This window comes from Notothenia rossii (assembly GCF_949606895.1).
Source record: "Notothenia rossii genome assembly, chromosome: 8".
Classification (NCBI taxonomy): Eukaryota; Metazoa; Chordata; class Actinopteri; order Perciformes; family Nototheniidae; genus Notothenia; species Notothenia rossii.
In genome coordinates, this window is record NC_136906.1 from 67,076,568 (window position 1) to 67,102,949 (window position 26,382).

Here is a 26,382-nt window from a genome sequence, read left to right on the forward strand (position 1 = left end):
TGTGCTGCATTCACTTGCACTCGGACATTAGAGATTTTTTCTCATAAATGTCCGATGAGCCACAACTTTTCTTTGAAAACAAAGCTGCCAACTGGGGCGGCAGCTGGGGTGGCAAGGCATTTTTCTGAGGTGGCAGCTGCCACCCCGTGCCGGCCCACCCCGTAGAACTTTCTTTGTTTAGCGACAGCGAAACACTATGGCGTTTCTCAATCGCGAGTACGCTTGCTTGTCTTCCGAGTCACTTCCTTCAGAAGCTAGGCAAGAATCCTTCCTAGCATTTGGAAAAACTAAGAGTGGAACAGGCTGGCAAGTGTGCAGGTGTGCGTCATATGAGAGGCCCCGCCTTACATTTTCCGCCACGGATTTGGGGAAATTGGTCCGTGCGCAAAACATTGTGGGGATTTGAAGGACACGAAGTCTACCCATGTGCAGCCTCGAAATTTCCCCCAAACCAAGGACGCAGCCTCGGTGGAATTCCAAGTATGCTGGACATTGGAACGGTCCTGCTGCGCCACTTGATGACGTAGCATCCTTGAAATATTGGCTTGGAAGCCAATATCCTCGCGATTGAGAAACGGCCAAAGCCAAACTCATCCTGAGCACACACAAAGTCACAGCCGAAGTAAACACAATAAGTGTGGCTTGAGATTGAGTAAGAAAAAGGTTGATAAACGCTGTGAGAATGGGTCTGCAGAGAGAATTTCGCCGCAATCCCAACTGTCTGTTATCGGTCTACAGCCAGGGAGGAGAAATCAGCAGAGCTGCCTTCACTGAGTGTGTGTGTGAGGAAGTCCGTGGATTGGTCAATTTGGACCAATCAGCGGGGGCTTAACGTAACGGCTCCGCGGACGTAACGTAACAGCTCCGCGGACGTAACGTAACAGCTCCGCGGACGTAACATAACGGCTCCACGGATTGGTCCATTTGGTTCCGGGTAACGCATGACCGTATCATGTCATAGCTCTGGGCGCGGCTACTGGCCATTCCTACGTCACAGTACCCAGGAAGTAAACAATGGACAATGACGTATCTCCAACGAGGCGTTTTGGGGAGGTATTTTCTGTGTTAGAGTTTTACTCGCTACAGGGTGTACTTTGAGGGTTTTGACTCTGCAGACCGTTTACATGCATAAAAACATTCGTAACACACAAGGGGACGGGTAATAACCGGAAAAGCATGACATGGGACCTTTAAGTGCTGCTAATGTCCAGAATTAAAAGCAAGGGTAAATAAAGCACTGTTTCAAGGATAAGTGTGCATCCTCTAAGTATATCGGCCTTAACTCAACCTTAAAAATTAAACTGTCACCGTTCTTAGGGCTGTTCTGAAATGTTTGCCCTGTGCCGCCCTTCATTTCTTACTTTTAATGAGTTTACATTTATGCACACGTAATTGAACTTGACATTTAAAGTAAACACACTTAATGCAAAATTAAAAGTAGGGATCTGTAATTTCCTAAATTGGCTAGGAAGCTTCCTGGTAAGGCTAACATGAAAAGGTAGAGACAATATGTAATCCAATCTAATGAACTTACAAATGACTTTAGTAAAATAGATGTAAAACACGACTTATACTGTTTAATGGAGCAGGGCTTTCAAGGAAATGTCTAATTCCATAATAATTACTACCAAATTATAATTATTTCTTGGAAAAATCCTAGTCAATCATCAAGTAATTTTGTATTTGTGCACTGTCTTTTTGTTCAAAGCAACATAAGCCATGAATTAGAAGAGACTGTTTAAAACTGACTCAGAAAAAAGCCATACTGTGAAGACAGTACACAAAGATGGGCGACCAATGAAAGAAAAGCAAAAACACGAGAGCTTTAATGCTCCTTGGCAGCAATTCTGTGTCCCTCTAATACAGAATATAAATCTATCCTTTATTTGGTATTTTGCTAATCTCTGTCTAACACATTGGTCAAAAATGCCATATTTGCTCAAAACGGTTAAGGTCCAGTGACTGCAGAGCAATTAGTCATTATAATTCACACACTTTTTCTACATATCAACCCCTCCAGTGAACCCTGCCCTGTTCTCTGTTTCATCTTCATTCTCTATTTTCCTTTGCTCATTTGTTTTTCTGTCAACCATGTGTGAGCGAGAGATAACAGCAACTCTATAAAGAATGAAACCGTATCTGCTGTTTCCATAAAATCAATAGTCCATACACTGTAAACAAGACACTGAGCTGTAGATGTTTGTCACAGTGAGTGGGCTTTGTGTAACTCCTCATTTATTGATCAAATATAGGTCAAGCTGTTTCGGATTAAAGAAGAAACATGCTGTGTTTGAGTTTACAGTTCTCTGGTCAGCAAGATTATTCTTTCTTATCTCTCTTAACTACATACATGTATTTCCACAGTATATATGATATATAATCAGAAATGAGTATCTGGGAAACAGTTGTCCGAGCTATATAGCATTTAAATCAAAACTGACACTAATAACAGCAAAGTGACTTCATAACATTGATTTTTTATCACTATGATTTCTAATTACATTTTAACATTTTAAAGCAACATCATCAGCAGCTATTGATCATTAATTAAACAGATGTCTGCTGGTGTTGATTTGACTGGGTATAAATCAGTTGCTACAGAGAAAGCTCATCATTAAAAGCAGTTTATACACAATGTCTGCGTGAAAAAAAACATTTGTATTCACCACTTAGTACCAGTGAGTGAATTGATTAAATGCTTTTTGATAAATTACTTTGGTGAGGCTTGACAAAAATGCCCAGTTGGCACCATGAAGCCTAAATGTAGTTTTTTACAGAACAAAAATTCAGGCTTTGAGGATATTAAATAAAAATTACAAAAAATATATTTTACAGGTACATTTTTACAATACCCTTTAATTAGTTTTGGATATATGCTCTGTAAAAAGCCTTGACTATGGCACCAAGTTACCAAAATCCGATAAGATGACTTTCCTACATTACTTTTTACCTCGTTTTCCTTTTGTATGAAATCAGCAGTAAGAATAGTCTAGTAACTAATAATGTATTGTTATTTGTTGTTTGTATAATGTTGTGCACATCAGTAGGGAAGCTCATTATCCCTTCAGTCAAGGCTAGGAGGTATTTAAGTAGTAACATAGTGCCACCATGTGGCCTCACACACAGTTTCTCTCACACTCAAACACCAACAGGAACAACAGCAACTGTTTCTGCGAGCAAGGTTTAACATTCCTTAGAGCTTTTATGGGTTATCAAATATGTTTGTATAATATTTGCAATGCATTGGTCAGGTGAAACACTGCCCTGCTTTGTGTGTGGTGTGCAGAGTCTTGTTAAAATAGCAGGAAGATAGATTTTTCTCTGCAGAGCCTCTTTGAGAGTGCAACAGTTCCCTCAAGCAGCAATGCAAATTGATATGGCACAGTCACAGTACAGAAAGCTGCTTTCAGGATATATTTTGCAGTTTATACAAGCCTACAGAATAGCTTTTACATTATTATTCAAATAAAAACAAAGAATTTGGTTTCCAATAGCAGTTTTTAACAAGGAACAACAAATAACAAGGAGACCATGTTTGCTAGTGGAGAGTATAAAGATGTAAAGAACGGCTTGGCGGCTGTAATAGGATCAGCACCCCTCATTCTCCCACTCACATCATCCTTCATTACGACTGGCTTTGAGCAGGATTATTGTGCCTGGAGATGATGCTTATTTACTGTAGGTGCCCATGTGTGCTGGAGTTTTGCTGATGCATGTAATGTATGTGCATTCAATTCAATTCAATGCACATACATTACTTGTTCTGTTTAAGTTATAAAGTTTAATTATCTTATTGCATAAGCTTTATCACCATGAAATGCAATACACTACATATTTCCCAATCACTTGATGTTAGGTTGTTTTGTGTTTATGTTGCACATATTGCTTAGTATATTTACATCTATATTGCATATATTTTGTCTCTTTTACCAATAATTTCATTACCGCCTTCCTATTCATCTGCCTTCCATCCCTCAATCATGTTGAATCCTCTTAGCAGTGGATTATAGGACTAAGATGTTTACACTGAGAGGGAGAGAGAGGGGCACAGAAGTAGAGCATGAGGCACACACAGTGAGTGAGAGAGAGAGATACCGGAGATACACAAAAAAAGGAGAAGGAAATGGAGAAAACCCCTCAGCCTGAAATGGGCTGGGAATGGGGTAGAAGTTGGTCTTTTACTGGGGTGAGTCACTGCCATTTCATAAAAAAATGTAAAACTAAGAAAAAAAGATTTCTGCAGAAGGCAATGCTAAATGTTGTCATGATATCTGTGCATGCATGTATGCTAATGAGCGACTTAGAAAGTACCAATAGTTTGGCTTTGAAGAGCAGGATACATGTGCAAGCTTCCGTGTGTGTGTGTGTGTGTGTGTGTGTGTGTGTGTGTGTGTGTGTGTGTGTGTGTGTGTGTGTGTGTGTGTGTGTGTGTGTGTGTGTGTGTGTGTGTGTGTGTGTGTGTGTGTGTGTGTGTGTGTGTGTGTGTGTGTGTGTGTGTGTGTGTGTGTGTGTGTGTGTGTGTGTGTGTGTGTGTGTGTGTGTGTGCTTGTGCGTGTGGGTGTGGGTGTGGGTGTGTGTGTGTTCATTGAGTTACCTGAGGACACACTTTAGTAATGTGATAGACCGTGGGAGGTAATCCCACTTTGCTAATTGCATGTGTAAGAGACTTTGTATGCAGCAAATATTCTGAGCATGATACACTGATGTTCTCAGTTTCCAGCAGAGCCTCATAAGGTGGAGCACACACTCCTGTGTCCCGTCCTCGTTCTAACTAAAAAGGCCGGGACGGACTAAGCAGGCGGCAGAAATGTCCCCCCTGTCCCTCACCCTCCCCCCCGGTTTGAGCCTGTGCTCTGCTCTCTATATCCTCACCCTGTTGCTCCCCGAGGCTCAAGCAAACAGCCTGAACACGACCAATCAGCACAATGGAGGGGGATCCCAGTGCGGAGAGTACACTAACCAGGTAATTACTGTAAACATCCGGAATACAAGCCAATGTAATCTCAACGAGCTGTTTCCTCCTCTTACTAGAGACGTGTCTGATCTCTGAACCAGCAACTTAACTCTCTGCTGGTTTCAGAAAATATACATAAAGTCTGAATATAGTGCCAGACTGTTGAAGTATTTATACAACAAAAAAATAGTATTGAGGGAAAGTACAGATAATATCAGCAAAAAAATACTCAAGAGTAACCAAAGTCAATTTCTTGCTAAATGTGGTCCCGGTAAACAATATATTATATTACATTTTGTAAGGTATTTTAGCATTTTACCAAAGTATTTGGTAAAAAGGTAGCTATTTAGTGCATTATTTTGGTTGTGTGGGCCACGCCCCCTCCAATGTGTCACAAGACAAATCTGAGGGGTGTTGAGATAACAAATGCAATTGGAAAAAATATATATTGCTATTTTCATAGTTTGATAATTTGTTTGTGATATTTTGAACAAGTTGACCTTGAACAGCTGCTTAAAAGATTATGATCATATTGTAGTTGTTAGATGTTGAGATAATTTGAACTCTTAAATACTCTTGGGTAGTTTTATTGAAAGAATTGCATTAAAATGTATTTTTACAAGGTGAGCATAACTAGAAAACTGACAACTAACATCAACTGGACTGCAGAATGACGTCATTTGATACTCCATGATCAACTGTCAAAAACCAGAAACATCCTTGTCCTCATCGTGGTTATATTTATAAAAATCTACTGTCATATTTGAATTCATTCAAGGATAAGTTTACGGATAACATTGCGGATAGGGATGTATGTTTAAGCCAATAAGTACCCAATCTACCGACTTAATATAATACAATATAACCATTACAAACTACTTTTTGCAGATTTGCAGCATTGCACATGTATACACATTAAATATAACAGAACAAAAGGAAAATATTTCAAAAGAAAAATGTATTGTAGCAAATGTTGTTATAACATCTAATTATAATTCATGTGCAATAGAAAGTGTTTGATTTTTGAAGTGTTCTTTTATTGATTTGCCAGAGTAAACATTCCAGTAACAGCTAGGCTACCTGAGGCTGTAGTTCAATTATATATCACTAGATATTTTTGAAACCGTTGAGCAACAGCAGGTCTGGAAGTTCTCACTGTTTTGCCATGGAACAGGTGATGGAGGATGGGATGTGCCGGCTGGTGGCCACGCTGCCTCAGCTGGAGGGACAGAAGTGCCCGGACATGTTTCGCTGCACAGATGAGGTCTCCTTCTGGCTGCATGAGAACGAGGAGAGGAAGCAGCAGATTGTGACGCTGAAGGAGACCATTTCTGAGCTGCAGGAGGAGCTGAGGAACCACCGGCACCGCATCAGAGTCCTCGAGCTGCATGTGAGATCTCCATATGGACTTAGCAGCCCCGTGTCAACTATCAGCAACAATCCTCTGAACTGCTTTCGGTTCCTCTTTAGTCCACATGCAGCTCACCGGATGTTAAACAATGTGACTGTTCCTTTTTTACACATTTTGAAGAATTCTGCTCTTTAAATCTCTTCTGGCATTGAATATCTATTCAGAGCCAGACTTTTAGTTAAATATTAACTTATTATTATGTATTTCCTCTGCTCAGGGCCTTTTTCCTAAATATTTGATCTGATAAGTCTTAAACATGGTTTGATGCTTTACTTAGCGGTCAACTTTTATGAAACTTTACCTAACTTTCTTTACGAATCCACTCCTGTTCTGTGTTTTAGCACAGGAGACACATTAGTTGCTTACAGTTCTGCATAGTAACATGGTGCCTGGTCATGGAGCTGGCTCCCCCCCCAGCCCTGTCCTTGACCTTAGTCACTAACAGGATTAGCATGCTACTCTTCCACGTGTTGCGTCTCAGGCAGTGAGCCTACACAAACAGAGGCTGTCAGCTGGACCGCTCAGTGGCAAAAGGTGGACATTGGGCAGGGTTCATGAGAATGGGGCCATGGAGAGAGGGATCCAGAGTTTGTAGTCATGGGAGTTAGTGTTATCCTCCATGTCAAGGCTAGGAATAGACCACATACTGTGTGTCTGGCTTTACGTTTTAGAAGAGAGGGCTCGTCCTTTTTGTGCTGAGAGCCCCCGGAGACCTGCAGGTTTTAGTTTTAATGTGCTCACTTTACAGATGTAGGCCCGTAGTACTAAATTAAAGGCTTAGTTCATGGTAAGTTAAAGGCATATTTCACCTCCATAAGTATCACTTGAGAATAAATAAATGACAAGGTGTAACTTTGAATTCTTTGAGAAAATGTCCGAGCATGCCTCGAGCTAAAATGAATAATTCAAATATTCTGTACACTTTTTTTAAAGTGTCCTTACCCAGATCTCAGTTAATGCCTATATATGTTGTGTTTTGTTATGAGAGCGGGCTTTAGTGATTGAGTATTTTGTATGTTGTCAGGGTGGAGAGAGGAGCCCCACAAATTCCTCCTTAGAGGAGCGTTTTCATGAGTTGGAGCATCACTTTTCTGAAACCAACACCCTGCTGCACCTACAGGGCACTCTGATCCTAGACCTCCAGGTACACCCATCATAAGAAGCCACAAAAAACATCATAACTTATTTTACACTGGGCTTTTTTTGATGGTTTTGCTTCATTTCTCTTTAGAACCAGCTGCATAACCTGACACTTTTGCTGGATGATGTTAAAAAAAGCCCCGGGTGCTTGGTCAACATGGTCCGCCCCAACCCGCTGATGAGTGCCCAACAAGCTCCTCAGACAGGTACACTTCAGAAGCAAACAGTGCGTGCAGTCTCACGTGCAGTGACCCCCAGCAGAGGGCGCCAATGTCCCCTTGTGGATTTACTCCTACCAAATCGTATCTCACACTGTGTTCCCTCAGAGTATCAGCATGTGAGAAACTGTCCAATAGACTGTGCTTCCATCTACTACAATGGAGTGAGGAGATCAGGGCTCTACACAGTAGTGCCATTCTTGGCCGGCGTACCTGTGCAGGTCTATTGTGATATGGACACAGATGGTGAGTCATAATTACAATCACATGAGTAGAACGTTATTTTTAGCTGAACTTCAAGATTTTCCCACCAGATGTTGTCAAGCACAAACAAGTATTTCTCATTTCACAAGATGTAATACAAAATAATAACCAATCATACGTGGCATTAGTTTTGAAGTTCACTATTGTCACCCGGATGCTATTGACATCCGGGCATACATTTGATAATGTTTTGAATCTATAGGTAATGCTATTTGAACCTCGTGACTATAGTGAACAATGCTATTTGAACCCAGGTGAAAATAGTCAACAATGCTATTTGCACACGGATGACAACTGCATTTGACATCCTGGCATACATTTCATTATGTTTTGAATCTATAGGTAATACTATTTGCACCCGGGTGAAAATACTCAACAATACTATTTGCACCCGGGGTGTACTACATTGGCTATTTGCACCCTGCATATATTACATTATTACAGTGAGCAACCAACACAATGTATGTCATTTATCCTGTTACATGTGTATCCTTCAAACCAAAGATGCAATGTCTCTGAAAAGATGTCTTCAACTCCCATTTGGACATTACTTTTTTTGCCGCGCTTTGTTGCATTATGCAACGAGGGGAGGGGAGAAAGGGGGTTTGGTGTAAATAGCCGAATACCTGTTGCTATTTTCACCCGGGTACAAATAGGCACTCCGGGGGGGATATCCTGTACACAGCCTTCCTCATAAGAGATTTCCTGATTTCAGTTTTTTTGTATCAAATTAAATAGAAAGTCTTTTGGTTTTTAATTAACAAAACAAGGCATTTATGAACATTACCCTGATAGTGAGAAATTGCACATGCCCACATCCTGCCAACTACAATGCTGTACAAAGAAAACAAAACAAATTTAAGAAGAAAAAAAAATAGACAATACAATATACATCTAGTAATATAGCTACTTTTTGCCTCAGGCGGGGGCTGGACTGTGATCCAGCGGCGCATTGACGGCTCATTGAGCTTTGACCGCAGCTGGAGGGACTACAGGGACGGTTTTGGTGACCTGCACTCAGAGTTCTGGCTGGGAAACAACCACATACATGACCTGAGCACCCAGGGAGACTACAGCCTCCGCATCGAGCTGGAGGACTGGAGCAACAGACACAAACATGCCCTCTACCAGAGCTTCAGGTTAGCGGCATACAAGTGCACAAACACGCACAACCATCTCTTGCATAATGTCCCTACTCCATCATTGTGTGTTTGTGTGTGCAGTGTGGAAGATGAGGATCATCTGTACCGTCTCCATGTGTCAGGCTTCAGTGGGACAGTGCAGGACTCTTTCAGCTGGTACCACGACAAGCAGGGCTTCAGCACCCCCGACAGTGGCAACATCTGTGCAGAGATCTCCCACGGCGGCTGGTGGTACAACCAGTGCTTCTACGCCAACCTGAATGGCGTCTACTACAGGGTGAGTGTACAAAGGTCGCTCCAAACATTATGCTTTTAATGTCATCGGAGTGTTTACTACTTCCTGTTCCTGCAGGGAGGCGTTTACACTCCTAAAGGCCTGGGGCCACTGGGTCCTGATGGGATCGTTTGGTACTCCTGGAAAGACTCTGACTATTACTCCCTACACAAAGTCAGCATGATGATCCGACCTCACTCTTTCAGAGCACGTTTGTCACCATGACCCACCGTGGCCATGACAACAGTGAGGAGAGAAGAGCAACCCCGGAAGTAATGTCTGCAGAGCCATCTCACCAGGGATGTTTTTATTGACAGAGCTCATCATGAAGGAACTGAATGCCACTCATGTCAACAAAGAAGGACCTCTCTTCTGTTACCTCTGAACTACTCTACCTACAGATCTGGCTCTATATCCTCAAAACTGTTTTTCTGCTGCGTATTTTTGCAAACACAAACTTTTTCACAAACGAGTTCTTTAATGTTCCTGGAAATTTCTTATTGAGTCAATGTGGAGTGAGTTCTTCCTTATTTTCTACTTCTATTTTGTACTTTAGTTTGATACTTTAACACTTGACAAACTCTTATCAATACAGTTTAAAATGGTACGATGTGTTGACAGAGGAGGCCTGTGCAGCTGGCAAGAAGACCATGTTTATTGAAGGATCTGCAGTTGTATGATTATCCAACTGTAGTCATTTTGAATTGCAGCCAACTATAAGCTATATCTATTGTGTAAACTGTTATTGACATAAAAAGGGTTTCAATACTTTAACAGGTGAAACAACACTGAATTATATTAGATATAATAACCCTTTGATATGATAAGTGCTACTGTCTAACAGTATAGTCAGGCAGAGAAGATGTATGAGGACTGTGTAAACATACATACTGTATTGATGCTACAATAAACACTATGTGTACAAAATGCAGTATTGGATGGTCCTTTTACTTTAGTATTTTCTTTGTAGGCCACATTTTTACTTCTACATCACTACAATGCAGAGACAAATTTGTACATTTTTATTTCGCTACATTTGTCTGACAGCTCTAAGAACTTTACTTCTATTTTTTCTGCACACAAAACATATAAAGGGCTACTAAAATATGATCATTTGTTATAAATTAAACTACTTGTAGTAAATACAGCTGTTACAATTAGAAGATTACTCAACTTGTGGATTGACAAAAAGTTAATTTGCAACCATTTAAATAACCTTAAGTCATTTTCATTGTTGCTTTGCTTATCATAATTGTAAGATTTGTAATCATTTGTAAACCAAATTATTTATCCATTAATGAACAGAATATTTAGCAATAAAAGTAAAAAATGAATATATTTACTTTGGTAAATAATTGCTCACTTCCTTACTGACAGAATGTGACGCAAGTGACACAATTGAATATATAAAAAACTTTTTTTGTCTACAAGATCACTCTGTTAAGAAACAGTGGGGACATTTCTGATATGTGGAAATAAGAGATAACTCTAATCATACAGTACACACACTGCTGTTTATCTGTGGCATCCAGTGAGTGTTACTTACATTCAAATTGCTCCAGGCATGGGTCTCCAGAGACCTTTTGCCTATTGGCAGGTTTCTGCTAATTTAGCGGTCATGTTTTGAGCAGAGGTCAAATGTGGGCTGAAGGATACAGGAAGAAAACTGCAGGTCAGTTCATTTTAAACTATGGTAAATATAAAACAAATATTTGACACACTCAGTATGAGAGTATTTGTCTTATTGCTCCAAGCTTAGAAGCCCTAACAGCTAAACACACACACAAAGAATATTGAGAATGCATGTACTGTGTGGTGCATGAAATCCTACATTATGTGGCCTCAACATCCAGCTGCACCTGATGGGGGCAGAGAGCTGTACGTGGGGTAAAAGGGCTCTTTCACTTGCCCAACTACAAGAGTGCACAAACACACTCTTTGACCCTTCACACAGGCTGCCGACTCATTCTCATTCCTATCCATCTCTACGCAAGAAGCTGCTAAAGCGAATAAGGGCTTCACTGTGAGTTATTCAGAGTGTGTGTGGTGTGCAGAGAACAAGACAAGGTTCCTTTCAAAAACACACAAAGAAACTCCCAATGAGTACAAATCATTGTTTAATAAATCAAACAGAATTTCTGCTCCTCTCTGAGTTACACAGTATTGCAAATACTCCTATACATAAAATAGTATCTCAGGGACAAGAAGCACCTGATAGGTCAGATATAGAATATATTTATATATATATGCATATTTTTCAGGTATCAAGTGATAAGAAAACAAAGCGTGAACATGATTAGAGACTGATTGCAAACTGGGTGGTGAAAACAAAGCAAAACTGCAAACAAGACATAATCCATGGCTTCGCCCCAAACTCTACTTATAGTACAGATTCTTACAGCTAACATCGCTGCTACACCTTCATATAAAACACCATAAAATGGTTAAGGACAGATATTCTTCAGAAGAACATGGAGCGAGAAAGAAGGAGGTTAATGTCCTTTAAACGCTTTCAATCATGAACCCCAACTTACGTATCAACATCCTACATTTTGTCTTCTCTCCTGAAATGTAAACTGCAGAGTCATGGTACGCAGGCTGGGGGGGGGGGGCAGCCAAGTCAACCATTTATATTTCCCTCAAAGGGGGCAAGGCACGTGGTCCAAACAGGAAGGGGGTGGAGCTTCCTGTTAGCTTTTGAGGAAGTGCAGGATGAAAGGGGGCTAGGGAGTGCCAGCAGTGGACATACAGAGGACCCACACTCTGGGCTTTGACAACTCTTACAAGACTAGGATTCATAAAAAAGCTCCACTGCTTTCATCAAAGATGTGCTGACTTTTTCAAATCTTAACGGTACTATTTAGAGGCAAAACATATTAAAATACCGGGGGGAAAAAAGACAGTAAATCTCTGATTCATTGGCAACGCTGCTTTCAGAAAGGATGGCTTTGTTTTCTGTATAGGAAACAAGTGGATATCTTATCTTTACCACTAATAACATTATGGTAGAGTATTGATTTAAAATCAACTGTGAGCACAGGCATGTTGGCACCTCACAAAACTTCAGATTACAGAAACTCAAATCAATGTAGCACTTTTACTTTCCTGTATAAGCTGCAGGCCAGGACAAAGGAAAAGTGTGTGTGTAACAAGTGTGTCTTATTCTGCTATCAATGCAGGCCCTAAAATAAGTGTCAGCTGCTGCACACGCGCATCAACGGTCCATTTACATCTGAGGGCTCTGACGAATGTAACACCATGAGCAGGGACGGTTGGCAAGAGCAGTAAAGCAAGAGATGAGGTAAGAGTGAGAGAAAAGAAAGAAGTGACATTTAAATTAACAGTAGGGGAAAGTATGCAGTGTAAGCAAGGATATTTTGGATGTTGAGCTGGTTTAACTCTTCTTTCTTTGTAGTGCCAGACTGAAGGCTCTCACATGGTAGTGAACTGACTGTGTGCTTCTCTCAGCTTTGTAGCAATCTGTGGATTCAAAAGAAGAAAAGACTAGCATGAATACAAAAGGCCGGCAGCTACACCCCAGGTGATAAGGCAACACAAACTGTTACAGACTCCAGTTTACTCTGTTAGATAGACGATTCAAATGCTTTACCGTCTCGTAAAACTTGACTTGCTCTTCCAAGTACAACTGCATGACCCTGTTGTAGTCATAGATACGGTTGCTATGGAAGTGGTTCATCTCAGCTGTGGGAGACGCAGAGGGGAAACCAGATGTCAGATACCTGTGAGAATAACCTCCAGCGCTTCAGTGATTCTGAGTGAGCGTGTTACCTTGTAATGCGTACGACATGGTGCTGACGCGCTTAGCCATGGTCACTTTGTCCTGAGGGGTGATCTTACTGGTGGCCACCAGCTTGTCACCCTCCTTCACTTTGTCTATGGCTGCCTGTAAGAATCAAACAAATAAAACACAATCTAAGAGTCTTCAGAGATATTGTAAGAAGACAAAAGACCATTAAACTTACTAGCATAAGAAATTAAAAGATAAGTAAAATATAAGTTTTGCATGTTCACTACACTGGTATTTTCTGGACTGGGTTCCACCAGATATTTAAAAATCAGTTACAAAATGTTTAAGTACTTATTGAGCTTTTAGCTGATAAACTACTTTCTAAATGAGGGGTGTAGCAAATAAAGTTGCACAGTTTAGAATTAGCCTTACCTAATTCGCCTTAATAGTGTGTGAATAAGCTCCTCCTCTGTACGGTTGTGCAATGAAAAGCAGTACAAAATGTAAACAGGAAGTCACTGAAGCATCATAATCTGTAACATCACTTCCTCGCATAACAGTTTAGGAAACAAACAAAATAGGAAATGGTCTATTCTATAAAAATATATGAGACTTTTTCCTCATATATGCATATAATAATATAGATATATTTCTTAAAAGCTGGCTCCTGTCTAAATATATATATATTTGTTCTAATGATCCTTATGTGACTTTTTCCCAGCTCACCTTATGGACTCCGATTGTGTCCGGGAAGCATCCAAGAAGACCTTTATATTCATTGTTGGTCTCCATGACAAAGTGGAGGTCTTTCTTGGGCTGTGACGGGAGCAAAGAAAGAGACAAAATAAAGATGAATGTCACCATAAATCAAAAACAGGAAATAACAAAGCCTTGAAAGTGATAAGAAAAAACAGGAAGACATTATGTCAAAGGAGCAACTTCCCAAATGTTTCAATTCAACAAACCGGCCTCTTACCTAAAGCGAGATTCAAGTTTAGAATAGTGCAGATTCTCTTTACAAGAACACAAATATTTAGCTAAAATATCCACATTTCTTTCATATGGTAATACGGATCAACAACTACTTTATTGCCTTTTTCAAGAATTGATCAAGTAAATACTGTGTGCAGAATTAAAGCAGTTACACAGCATTGTTTTACGCTTCAATCTCTATCACAGAGAGATCTGAGAAAAAGAGTCCGAAGCAACATGAGCTTACCAGATGATTCCTCCCTCTCAAAGCTGCATGGTTATCAAAAAGTCCCAAGTTTGATTTGATCACACACCAATCAGACTACATAGAACAGTCTGAAAGCCACAAATAGTGTAGGAACTAGATTTAGGAAACACTAGATATGAATTTGCCCTTAGCTTCTTCCCTTCCAGATACAGGTCTTTAAGAACAGGACGCTAGGTTAAAGGGGGCATTAAAACGCCACAAACAGGAAGTAAACACTGACCGCAAGTGGGAAATGTTCAGACATTGCGAGATATTAAGGTTATTGATAGAGTTAACACAAAACAATGTAGTTGAGAAAGACGCAGAAAGGGAACTCTAAGACCTTTGAGGAAAGAGAGGCCTTTCCTGAGGGGAAACAAGTGGAAGACATTATTCAAGACAGGCAAAGGAAACACAAGACTTCTAATAATAGTATTAAGTACCTGCTCTGCTACCATCTGAGCGATCTCTTCGTATGTCTTGCCCGCTGCCGTCATGGCGTCAGTCAGGGTCGACTCGCCTGAAGGGGTTAAAATGTTAAAATGTCATCACACGTGTTTCCGTGTGCCAATTTGTTTCAAAGCATACTTCCCTGCCAGGACTTCCTGCATAGTAGGCAGTATCTAATTCTGCTTCTACCATTGAATTTCTTGGGTTCTCATTCAAAGTAGTTGTATTGGTATTTATTGCAGTACCTTGGTATCCACTGCTGGTGAAAACAGAGGAGAGGTTTTGGAAGGCTTTGCCGATTCTTTGGTACTCTTTCGGCAAAGCTGTGGAGGGAAATAAACGACACTGTGTGAAGGAATTGTGTCTCGAGTTCACAAAATACTCAACACAATGATCCATTGTTAATACAAACAGTAATTAAAGGACTAAATGAATGTTTGGCCTGTGTATGGTAAAACATTTATTTAGCTTCAGGACAGTGTTTACGTACGGCCTGTACATCTCTTCCAGTGCTCGTTGCCCACGGTGAGGATCTCCTTTACCCCGTCATCCATCGCTTTGGTGAACCTGCTGAACTGCTCACATTTCTGCTCCCTGTGGACGGGGGGGGGGGCACACTTAATGTCAGTGCTTATTCAGTGTGTTTATTTGACTATTTACAGCGGTTTTAAAGTTTGATTTTAACTTACACTTCAGCAGGATCCAGGTCCGCAGCTTCCGGCTCTATCGTGGTGAAGATCATCACTCCTACCGTCTCATCCTTCTCTGCTTTTCTTTTCCCTGTTTTCCAGTCCTGTACCAAAGAATCCCTCATTTTAATTAAAGGTCCCCTATTATACTCTTTTTCATAAATATATTATAGTTCTCGGATATATTATAAACATGTCTCCCAAGTGTTTGACTTGAAACACCAAACAGATCATGCATTGCAGCATCCCATAATCCCCTCTGTTTCAGCCCTGTTTCAAAAGTGCTGATTCTGTGTCTGATACTTCAGATGAAAATAAGGAGCCCCTCCCCACGCCCCTCTGAGAGATGTTTGGTTAAAAAGAACACAATGGTGCTCCAGGAGGAGATTCAGTTGATAAGGTGGAGGGGGGGGGGTTACCTTGGTTGGTGATTGGCTAATGGTTACACAAGCCAAAAAAACGTTATGACATCATAAAGTGAAGCCAAAATCTGATCAGCTCATTTTCAGACAGGTTTTTATATAAATGGTTAAGGACTAAAAGTGAGAGAATCTTTTTTCCTGAAACTTCCAGAATCTCTTCACACAGAGGGGACACATGTATATGTATAAAAGACATGAACAAGTGGATTTTGAATAATAGATGACCTTTAAGCAAAAAACAGAATCCCCACTTTGAGTTTCAAGAATTTCAAAGTAGGGCCTTCCAATCCTTCAATAATACAATCTTAGAGATACAGATCTTTTGAGAAATGGAGGAGCAAAAGCATACCTTCTCGTCCTTGTAGGTGAGGAAAGTCTGGAACACATCACTGCAGGAAACGACCGGGTGCCTGCACATCCTGGTCATCCAGCCCTGCAACCGCTCCATACGCATCTTGATGAACTCTTCCTCAAACCGCCCTGGAACAGAGGGGAGAAAAGATAAAGATGATGTACTTATGTTGTCGTAAGCAATTTTACTCTTGGTGTCAGTCCCAGAGTCTCTCACCTGTCACCTGCTTGTCGGGTAAAGAGGGGATGGGGATAGCAGACCCAAATTTGTCCAGCAGCCTCTCATACAGCCAATCAAAGTGCTTGTATCTGTGATTGACAGTTCGGTTTGTGGTCTGCAAACCAATAACATAGAGTTAAAGACACTGGTTGGCGTATAAACGTAACTTCTTTTCATTATATTAACCATATTTATCCAGCTTATTTCACTGAATATGTAAAAACAATGATTAGATTATTCTGGACACTTACATTGGGTATGATTTGGTACTCGATGTAGCTCTTGAGCCCGTACAATTTTGAACCTTTCTTGGGATCAGCCACCACGCAGTCTAGCTGAGTGTCTGGGTAAGACCACACCGGACCCACTTCACCAACCTGAGCAGAAAACAAAAGGTCTAGATACCTGCGACTCTTCATTTAATGGCAGTCAAACATACATTCACACTGGAAAAAACTGAATTCCAAGCTATGAGACTAATGAAACATTACATTACATGTTACTTGTTAGACGCTTTTATCCAAAGCGAGTTACATACTCAATACTGTGGACAATCCCCACAGGAGCAATTTGAGGTGAAGTGTCTCAGGGACACAAAGACCTGCTGACTGCAGTGGGGTTTGAACCTGATTGAACACCAACGCACAACCCACTGCGCCACACACCGAAACAAATTGTGCTTTTCATGTGTTATGATCCAGCATATGGCTTTTAGTTTATTTAGATGTATTTAGAGGTAACCTACATAGATTGGCAGCCTCTCTTTGCTCTTAGCGAGCTGCTTGCACAGGAGGTAGAGCTCTGGACCATTCTTGGAGAAGCCAGGAAACCTGCTCAAAGAGAAAGGAAAGTTTGAATATTCACCATGACGACGCTGTTTTGCTGCTTCAATACATTGTGCATAGAGCTCAGGAATCTAAAGCCTTGTGTCTTACAGCCTATTGAGTCTTACTTGTTGAGGGATATTTTCATTGAAGACGCATGCACTCCTCCTCTCTGCATCGCTCCGCCGTCTCCAGATTCTGACTCAGGGTATCCTGTGGTGGACTTGTCATCCCACTCATCGTCCCACTCATCAAACTCCGCTCCTGAGGGCAGATACACGCACATGTTGGTTGTGTTTTAGGCACACACAATACAAATTCAATAACCCTACTGTACAACATGTACATATACAAGAAGCTAACTGAGTATTAGAAGCTTCGGGGGAAGATCAATAGCCATTTGTAATAGAAGAAAATAGTTTTCGCTCTATTATAACAATTAAAACTAGCAGGAATGGACATTAAAATGTTCCACCCAGTTTATTAGTCAAATTCTTAAAATCACTGTTGTGTTGGGTAGAGAAAATTACACGCTGCAGAATGAGTCTACTTAATGTTATCTAGATTATCTAGATGTGGAATATATTAATGTGATATGGGTTTCTTATTTCATTTCATGAATACTCAGCTTATCGTATCTCCGTGGTCTTGAACATTGAAAAAATTACAAAGATATTTTTCCAGAGGCTATGAATGCAGTTGCACTAGCTCAAAGGCATGCAGCACTCAACTAAAAGCTATCAGACACACGTAATGTTTGTGATTTAATAACATGCATCACAAGCTAAACTGTAAGCATGTACACTGACCTAAGCTTTAAACCTCCTTTTAACAACTTTATCCTATCTTCCGTTACTGCTCTCTGTTTTTGGTAGTGCAGACATGCTGTGAGACATTATGAAACCAATCATAAAAATTGCAGTCACGACAAAAGTCTGAAAAATTCAAAAGGTTTTACCACAACATGTATCAGAAGAGCAACATAACCTAGTCACACTCCTCAAGTCACAGCTGACACTTTCCAAAATCACAATGAGGTTAATAAAGTGTTAATATCAAAGTAAAAATTGATGCCTCACACACACATGCCTTTTAGGGATTCAAATCATTCTCAACTATTTGCTGGAAATTCTCTTCATGAGCACTTTTGACCAGTCCACACACAAATCAAAAGAAAAGCTTCCAGCAGGCGATGCACGGGATACCTGTGTAATCGATAAGGTAAGGATATGGGTAGATGTCTTTGGCGGGAAAGAAAGGAAGGAAAAAAGCCTGTTATTTCTTCTTGTCATTTATTCCACCAGTCAGTTCTATTTCTACAATAACAAGTGGAAAATAAAAAATTGAAAACGGACAAAAAACTTGTCAAGTAATCTGTCCTTCTGAGTCAGGAGTGAGGTTCACTTTTCCATAGTCTGGCAATAACAGAGTCATGATTTGGTTTCTCTGTCCACGTGTGTCTCTGTGAAGGGAGTGGCCGGAGACAGGCGACTGAGCAGAAACATGTCTGGGAGTTAACGTCACTTTAAATCTGTAAAGAGCTGGATGAAATGTTTTCATTTTAATAATATATGCTGGACGGAACTGCCTGGAGTTTTATATCAGAACGTTATCTGTATATTCTCAAGTATTTCACTTAGTATTGGGTTGAGTTGAAGGAAAGGAAACAGTACCGTCCTGAATATAAAGACTCTTCTTTTATATTGCACTTTAGAGAAGGTGATTTTAAGAATCATTTGCCACGACAACTTGACGTTTACTTCCCCATGGGTTTTTATAATCTTCCTAGTTAACATAAAAAGCAAAGCCCCAAGCACATTTGAAAACATCTTCTGTTTTACAAAAAAGACACGTGTTATAGTTGCAGATAATCTCACTGTTCTCACATATTAACTATAGGATCTCTTTTATTTCCCCCCAAACAAAGACATACAGTATTACCACATCTCTGGGAAACTATGGGACGAAAAATCTAAAAACATACATAAGGTGTACTCTAACACTGAAGAGTGGGGGGTGTAGCCACTTTATCCAATACTACACAAGCTTTCTTATTATTAAGAGTTTTCATTATTATTTGCTGAATTTAAGTCAGCAGTAAGTCTTGGCTTTCTATAACAACCATATTTAATACAGCCATATATTATTTCCCCAGAACTACAGTTTAAAATAAAAGTAAGCATAAACTGTTTAACAAGACAATAAAGCTAAGTGTGACCTTCCCATGCATGCAATCACAATAAAAAGCTCAAATCGAAGTTTTAGCACCAGAATTTCCGGATCATTATGGCTGTTACCTTATAAAACCTAGATCAAAATACATTACAAATAATCTTGTTAAGCATTAGGGAGTAAACACAGGTCAACAGAGAAGAAAGCAGAGGCAGCATAGTCTTCATTTCTTGAAATGATCATTGAGGTTTTAAATAGCAATGCTGAGTAGTTAATGTAATCCCAACCACAAGAATGAAAGTTAGCATTTATAAATAGCACAAGCTAATGGGCAGTGGCTTTCCTCTGCTGACACGTGTTGTGTTTTTGACATCAGGCTAATCATGGTTTTCAACTGAAAGCTGTTCTTACCTGGGCCCTGGTACGCCTGAGGGTGGCCCTGTGGTGTGCTGCCCCAAGGCTCTGCAGGGCTCTTCCCAGTCTGGGTGCCCTCTGGATTGGCCGCCCAGTTATTGTTGGAGCCCCCCGAGGGGTCCGCGTTCCACACCGACCAGGGATCATTACCGTTACTCGCCTGCAAGAGACGGAGAGAGAAAATGTGAGGGACGAAAGAATGACAAGCATGAAGAGGGAGAGGGGGAGAGGGGGAGAGGGAGAAGGGGGAGCGAACACAGAGGAGGGTCCGGGCAAGTTTAGAGTCTGTTTAATGAGACGCTGACAGAAGTATTTAAACAACATGCTTTTTCAAACACCTGATGCGATCTGGCCTCTAACAGGGAACATTTTATGAGTTTGTATATTCTGTTGAACACGTGCAGAAACTCTAAAGGCAAGAAGCTGCAGACTTGAAAAAAGAAACTCACTTACGGTGTTGAATTTGCATACACACCACCACTCTCAAGTCCTCACACACATTCGTTTGAACAGCGCTTACAAGATGAAAATGCAACTGCATGCCGTGCTTGCGGTGCCGCCATATTGTGAACCACTATGAGAACTTGTGTGCACAGGCATGCAAACATGTATGTGTGCCCTTTGTAGGTTAATGCTAACAAACTACTAAGCTGTCTGAACACAGAAATAGTGCAAAGTCACTTAAAAAAAAAAGACATCATGCACACAGAAAAATACTGTAAATAATCAACCATTATTTCCACCAAAAAATGCTGCAATGACAAATGAGCACAGGAGAACACAGCATTTTTCAGATTTAACAGCACCTTTACTGTACACAAATATATCACAATGTAGAGAATATTTGTATGATTTTTCATGATCATCTGGAGGAAATGTTTGTGTTGTGCTCTTATGATTCATCTGTGTCATTCGCCAATTATATGTGAGATACGAAGATCTTTATGTTTCAGATTCCCTGTAGTGCTGATTCATAATTTACTCAAAGGTAATAATATAAAGGGCGTGGAGATCGATTGGAGGCGTGAGTGGAGCAAGTTGCACGGAGAGTGTGAGATCATGCTTATGCAGGCAGTATGAGTGGGGGGGGGGGGGGGGGGGTAAAGTTTTTTTTCCACCACCCCTACGATGAGGCGGTTACCTCATCAGGGGACGAAAGGTAGGGGGAAACTGGGGTGTCGGGGGTGTCCGGCTGGGGACCTAAGACCCCAGCATCCACCTTGAGGGGAAAAGAAGGCGACATCATCACAAAGCGCCAGCAGGGAAGGGTTACACTCGGCATGGGATGGGTTAACGTGATGATGGATGTGGATGTGTGAGTTAGGGTGAGAGAGGGAGAGCATGAGGCATAATGGCTGACACATTTCCTGCCTTGACTCAACCCCTTACTGTGCACACATTTCTACTGACCCAGCAGTACGCTCACAGTAGTAGAACTTCCTGCCTGTTAAAAAACACATTTCACTAGTTCCACAGTTTTTCACTAGAGCTAAAACTGAGTTATAAATGACATGTACCACATCGATTAATATCTTCCACAGCAGCTGCTTTCACTTCTGCATCTCTGGGGTTCTCACAAGCTGCACAGACATCAGCAAAACTCTGTCATCACTCACTTCTGCTTTTTCTTCAACTTCATCACATACACATACATTGATTGAGCGGACAAATAGGAAGGTGATCGTTGAGGTGTTATCGATGTAAAGGTATTTGGGTTAACTTCTCTACTGATGGTGGCTGAAATTAGGGAAGTTACAGTATGGCTGTATCTTAATCTACAACTCTAAATAAAGGTCAGAAAATAGCCAAATACAAAATAGCATTACCTGGTTTTGTGCAGGTGCTGCTGTGGGAGCGTAGGAATCAAAGATGGACAGGTCTTGAGTAACAGCCCCAACATTTGGAGTAGGTGCTGGAGGTCCTGCTGCTGGGAACGACGGTACTCCCTTACCACCAAACTACACATTTAACAAAACAAAAAAGAGAAAAAGACAGAGGGAGAGTGAGAAAACAGTCCCTTTAGGAAAACCCATCCAGATATTCCATAGCGATTTCAAGACTTTCAAAGGTACATTCTTCAGTGGTTATGTGATCCCGTCTCATTGGCATTCCCTGGGTTTGCAAACTGGGCTTTATCCAAAATGTGTCATGATAGCAATGGCCATCGACATCTGCCAGTAGACCAGTAGAGAGCAGTGAAATGATTTGTTTTTCTAGAGAAACAGACTGTGACCTTAGATGAAGCATAAACAACAAGTGCAATTGGGATCAGAGTGTTTTTATGAACAGTCTGGGAAAAGCTGGAGAAGTAATTTAAGGTCAGACAAGCACACACATCCACATGAGCGTGTATGCTCAGTAAAGCGGAAAGATAATATCAAAATCTGTGGCAAACAGACATCGTACATTGTTAGATGTTTCAGTGAGGCAAAACTCTTTAAAAGACTTCACAGACTTTACTTTTTAAACCCTCTGTCTCTTTCTGAATGTCTTCTGCATGAATCACATCCCCATGATGAGCTCAGAGTCAGCGGACACACAAACACAAACCCCCTAATCAGCAAAACCCTGAAGGAGGCATATCCTGTTGTGATTTCGGCTTTGCACAAGAGACAGCCAACTGTTTACAGTCCAGCACCGCAGATATCTAACAGTGGCATTGATAGGGTGTGCTGTTAAATCCTTGTTTTTACTTTGATATAGAAAGAACACATAGTACACTAAGTGTGTATCTTACCTCGATGTAGTCTTCAGGCACCAGTCCAACCTCCCCTCTGGAGTTCTGTGCTTCAATCCAGCCGCCTCCAATATTCTGAAATAGAGCCAGGCCAAAAAACAGTGTGTTAGCAAAACAGACCTGGAGCAGACAGAAGATGGTATGTTTTTGAATCACATGCAAACAAAAGATCACACTACTGGGAAAAATTGGTGATAGCAGAAGACAAAATGTGAAAGCCAACCCCGTTTTGATAAATTAATCATCCACAGAAAGCTTCATTTATAGCTAGACTCATTCAGTCTGATGTAAGGACACATTTCTACGAGTAATGTGTTTCTATGTTTGATCTGTTGCCACAGAAATACTTAGTCATAGTGTATCAAGTATTTGAAATGCATGCAGAAACCCTGTAGAAAGAACATTTCTACAGAAAAACGTTGTAATTTTCTCTTATTTTGTATTGCATTTAAGGAAATAAGGCGGGCCATTACATGTTACAGTACTGACAATTAGCTGGTGAACTGAACGAGTATCTTAAGCTCCCAGGATAAATTCCTCCACAATCAGTTTATTTAGAGAAGAGAAAAAACAGTCTGTTTCCTGATACAGTAGTTTCTGATTGGCTTAAGAATGACTTTGATTAGAAAACTATGCAGGTCAGCACACAGTGTGTGACCTTTGAACTGTTGTCGGCTGGCCGTAATGACATCATGTTTACTCGCTCTCTTTTTTCCTTCCTCTAAACGCGCTTGTGACACTCCTCGTTTATTTACTATCGGAGATCATGTGAGATTGGCCTTTATAGGATTGTTGGTTTTGAATATTACAGGAGAGTCACATGAACATACATATGCCGAGGTGGCATCACGCAAAGCTACCATAGCTAACTTCAACCACACTTTTAGGTAGAAAAAAACCCCTTAAACTAAAAAAAAATAAAAAGATTAGGAAATTTACTTTCAGTCACTATTTTAAATTTTTAAATAAAAAAACGTTTTATTCTCTTCGTGTCAGCACAGCAGATCCATTCTTTATAATCTGATGAAATAATGTACTATAAATCAATAAAAAAGTAAGAATTCTAAATGATGACTGCAAAACAGAAACATCATTCAAACCAGCTGAATACAAATAAAAATGACAGCTAAAAACCAGAAGGAAGTTTGAGGCATGCTGGTATAGATTTACCTTGTTAGTGATAGTGAGAGTCTCTCCTTCTTTCACCGTCAACTCGTTGTTTCCGACCTCAGCAGAGAAGTCATATAAAACTTGTGCCTGAACACAATCAAGAAAAAAACATGCAATACTTAATAATAATTGATGAACATATATTTTCATGTACACACAAACTCACCTTATACCACCCTCTGGATATTAACTCTTGCAGTTAAATTAGGGCAGGGAGACATGCCAAACAAGTTTTTCTAGGCGTGTTATGATGATTCTTAACACCAGTATGAGCCAAAAATAAGGTCAGAACCATCACATTACCTTCAGTTAACACATGAGCCTCCCACATTGGGGGGGGGGGGGGGGGGTAAAACTGTGCATAGTATTCTAAATATGACTTGGTTTTTCCGCATCTTAGTTGATTTTTCAGTAACCCTACTCATATTAAAAAAAAATTTTTAATGAATTTTGATTGTCGGTCCCTATACCTCTACGCTGTAGTTCACATACACAAACTGTAGTTTTGAGTATAGACATTTTGGGTGAATATATTACATTTTCGAAAGATTGTTTGTATATTTATAGATCCTGGAGACTAGACTCGTATTTTTCTTTATTTAATTTAAATGTTTTGTTTGTAGTGGGATGCTTATGTTTAGTTGGTAGGAATCTAGTAGCACAAACACAAAGATGTAATCTCAGACCCACCCACCGATTTACTGTATTGTAACAGCAATAACAACAACATGCCTACTCATATTAGTTAGGAAAATGTATTGATACTCCTAAAACTAACTTTATTATGTTTAATACACTGCAATTAATGGTAAAGAAGATCAAATATCACTGAATACCGAACTGAATGAACGTAGCCATACAGACCCTAAAGACAACATTTCCCAGCATTCCACGGGGCAAGAAATGACCCGCACTGGAAAGGTAGTAAAATGTCACAAGACACTTTCTTTAATGAGGCACATTTTCCATGTAGTATAGCAAAAACATTTGTATCACATTTACTGCATACAGATGTGTCGTAAGTGTTCATTACACGATACTTCACCAAAGTATTGACTCTTTATAGCTTATCGAGTGAAGTGTACACTGTAAACCCAATGCGAGAAACTACAACTCTGTGCTTCAACAAGTCCACACAGCCCGCATTATTCGCAAAAATACAGCTGTCAGGGGAAGCTTGGGCAGACAATACACCCGGATGGACGTTTAAACTGCCCAGAAAAGTTGTCAGACGTACCTTAAGCGCCATTGTCGAAGCATTGATCAATCATTACAAAACAGGCCCTGCGGTTTTCAGGTTTTCCAATCCTCAGCTGGACATTTCCCCCCGCTGCTTTTCAACTAAAGGAGACGAAACGGTATTTCCTCCCGGTGAATATCCGCCGCAAAACACAGACTTCAACACATTACTAAAAACTGTTTGTTGATTAAAAACTCAAAAATCCTTGAAAAGGCGGAAGGAAAGCACCAGTTAGTGTAGCTTCAAGTTTGAAGCGCGCACAGAGCTGCTGACAGTGCGGAGGGAGTGACCTGCAGCACCGAGAGAAACCGGAAAGGTAGGGTCGCTCCGTCCAACATGGCCCTCCAAGACATGACTACAACATTTAGTTTTCAAATAGAAAATACAACCACAAATAAAATACATATAAGTAATAAAGAAAACATGATAACTAAATAATATGCATTGAAAATGGTTGATGTTAAAATCACAAAAAATCAACTTAAAAATAAGAATAACACAAATGAATAGGACCTATTGTTTATTATAATAATAATAATAATTATTATTATTATAATTGTCATTAATTAGCCTATAGCTATAGCCAAGTGATTCCAGCTAAATGTTTTACTTAACATTTGTTATTCTAATTTCTTTACACAGTCCTTTTATTAGTTCATATTTTATTTTCCAAGATATTTCAACAATGTCCATACTTTCTGACTACATTAGGTTCAATTGATTTTTTTCTGAGTCCAAAAAATGATCCCAGTGGTATTTTTGTAATCTTAAAGCAGCAACTAGTGAGTTTTCTGACATTGTTGTTGACAGATCACAGCTGGCTCACAGGCTCAAAGGGAGGGACCCTGAACTCATTTATTGTGCTGCAGTCGGCCTCTGCTGGCCTCAATGTGCTATTACATTTCAAGCAGGGTCTCCCAATGAGTTCACTGTGGTCAGGATCAGAAAGGCCCACATAGCCTTTTGTACATGCATCTATACTGTTCAAAGTGTTGGACCTCACATTGAAAGACGAAGCAACAATAGCAGTGAAATGTTCTCTGTTTATTCGGTGCAGCTCACATGTTTATATCTCTTTGCTGTATAATGCAAAAATTAAAAAGGCTTGATTGTTTAGAAAAATACCTCATGAAAGAAAAAATAAGAAGTGAGGATACCCGGCCCGAAGGAAGCCCGGGGTCCCCTTCTGGAGCCAGGCCCAGAAGGAGGACTCGTCGGCGAGCGTCTGGTGGCCGGGCTTGCCACGGAGCCCGGCCGGGCACAGCCCGAAAAGGCAACGTGGGCAACACCTCCGCTTCTCCGTCCCGCGGGCCCACCACCTAC

At 40.5% G+C, this 26,382-nt stretch overlaps 2 protein-coding genes across 16 annotated transcripts in view; one reads left to right on the plus strand and one right to left on the minus strand.

The window, feature by feature from the left end:
* LOC307015829 (angiopoietin-related protein 7) overlaps positions 1-10,228 on the plus strand; it is a 72,880-nt gene extending 62,652 nt beyond the window's left edge. For 8 of the 11 annotated variants that reach the window (XM_079644726.1, XM_079644720.1, XM_079644716.1 and 5 more), the window contains 7 exons: positions 4,714-4,963; positions 6,129-6,344; positions 7,390-7,509; positions 7,597-7,711; positions 7,832-7,969; positions 8,910-9,406; positions 9,482-10,228. In XM_079644726.1, the coding sequence (XP_079500852.1) occupies positions 4,808-4,963; positions 6,129-6,344; positions 7,390-7,509; positions 7,597-7,711; positions 7,832-7,969; positions 8,910-9,406; positions 9,482-9,628 (1,389 nt within the window). In that variant the 5' untranslated portion in view covers positions 4,714-4,807 and the 3' untranslated portion in view covers positions 9,629-10,228. The remainder of the gene's footprint in view (positions 1-4,713; positions 4,964-6,128; positions 6,345-7,389; positions 7,510-7,596; positions 7,712-7,831; positions 7,970-8,909; positions 9,407-9,481) is intronic. The other 3 variants (XM_079644724.1, XM_079644717.1, XM_079644718.1) reach the window with 2 other exon arrangements.
* Positions 10,229-11,502: 1,274 nt separating this feature from the next.
* Positions 11,503-25,335, minus strand: snx9b (sorting nexin 9b). 5 transcript variants are annotated; one of them, XM_079645965.1, is made up of 20 exons: positions 25,057-25,335; positions 23,820-23,906; positions 22,650-22,724; positions 21,739-21,870; positions 21,054-21,131; positions 19,910-20,072; positions 18,532-18,567; positions 17,455-17,590; positions 17,248-17,335; positions 16,754-16,879; positions 16,500-16,617; positions 16,281-16,411; positions 15,510-15,613; positions 15,311-15,414; positions 15,066-15,143; positions 14,814-14,890; positions 13,878-13,967; positions 13,193-13,307; positions 13,014-13,105; positions 11,503-12,883 (listed from the first exon to the last, which is right to left on the minus strand). In XM_079645965.1, the coding sequence occupies exons 1-20, from the start codon at positions 25,066-25,068 to the stop codon at positions 12,836-12,838; spliced, it is 1,890 nt and encodes a 629-aa protein (XP_079502091.1). In that variant the 5' UTR covers positions 25,069-25,335; the 3' UTR covers positions 11,503-12,835. The 5 variants fall into 5 exon arrangements, with proteins under 5 accessions (XP_079502091.1, XP_079502092.1, XP_079502095.1 ...); XM_079645966.1 differs by having other exon boundaries at positions 17,248-17,332; positions 25,057-25,334; XM_079645969.1 differs by lacking the exon at positions 21,054-21,131.
* Positions 25,336-26,382: the final 1,047 nt, after the last annotated feature.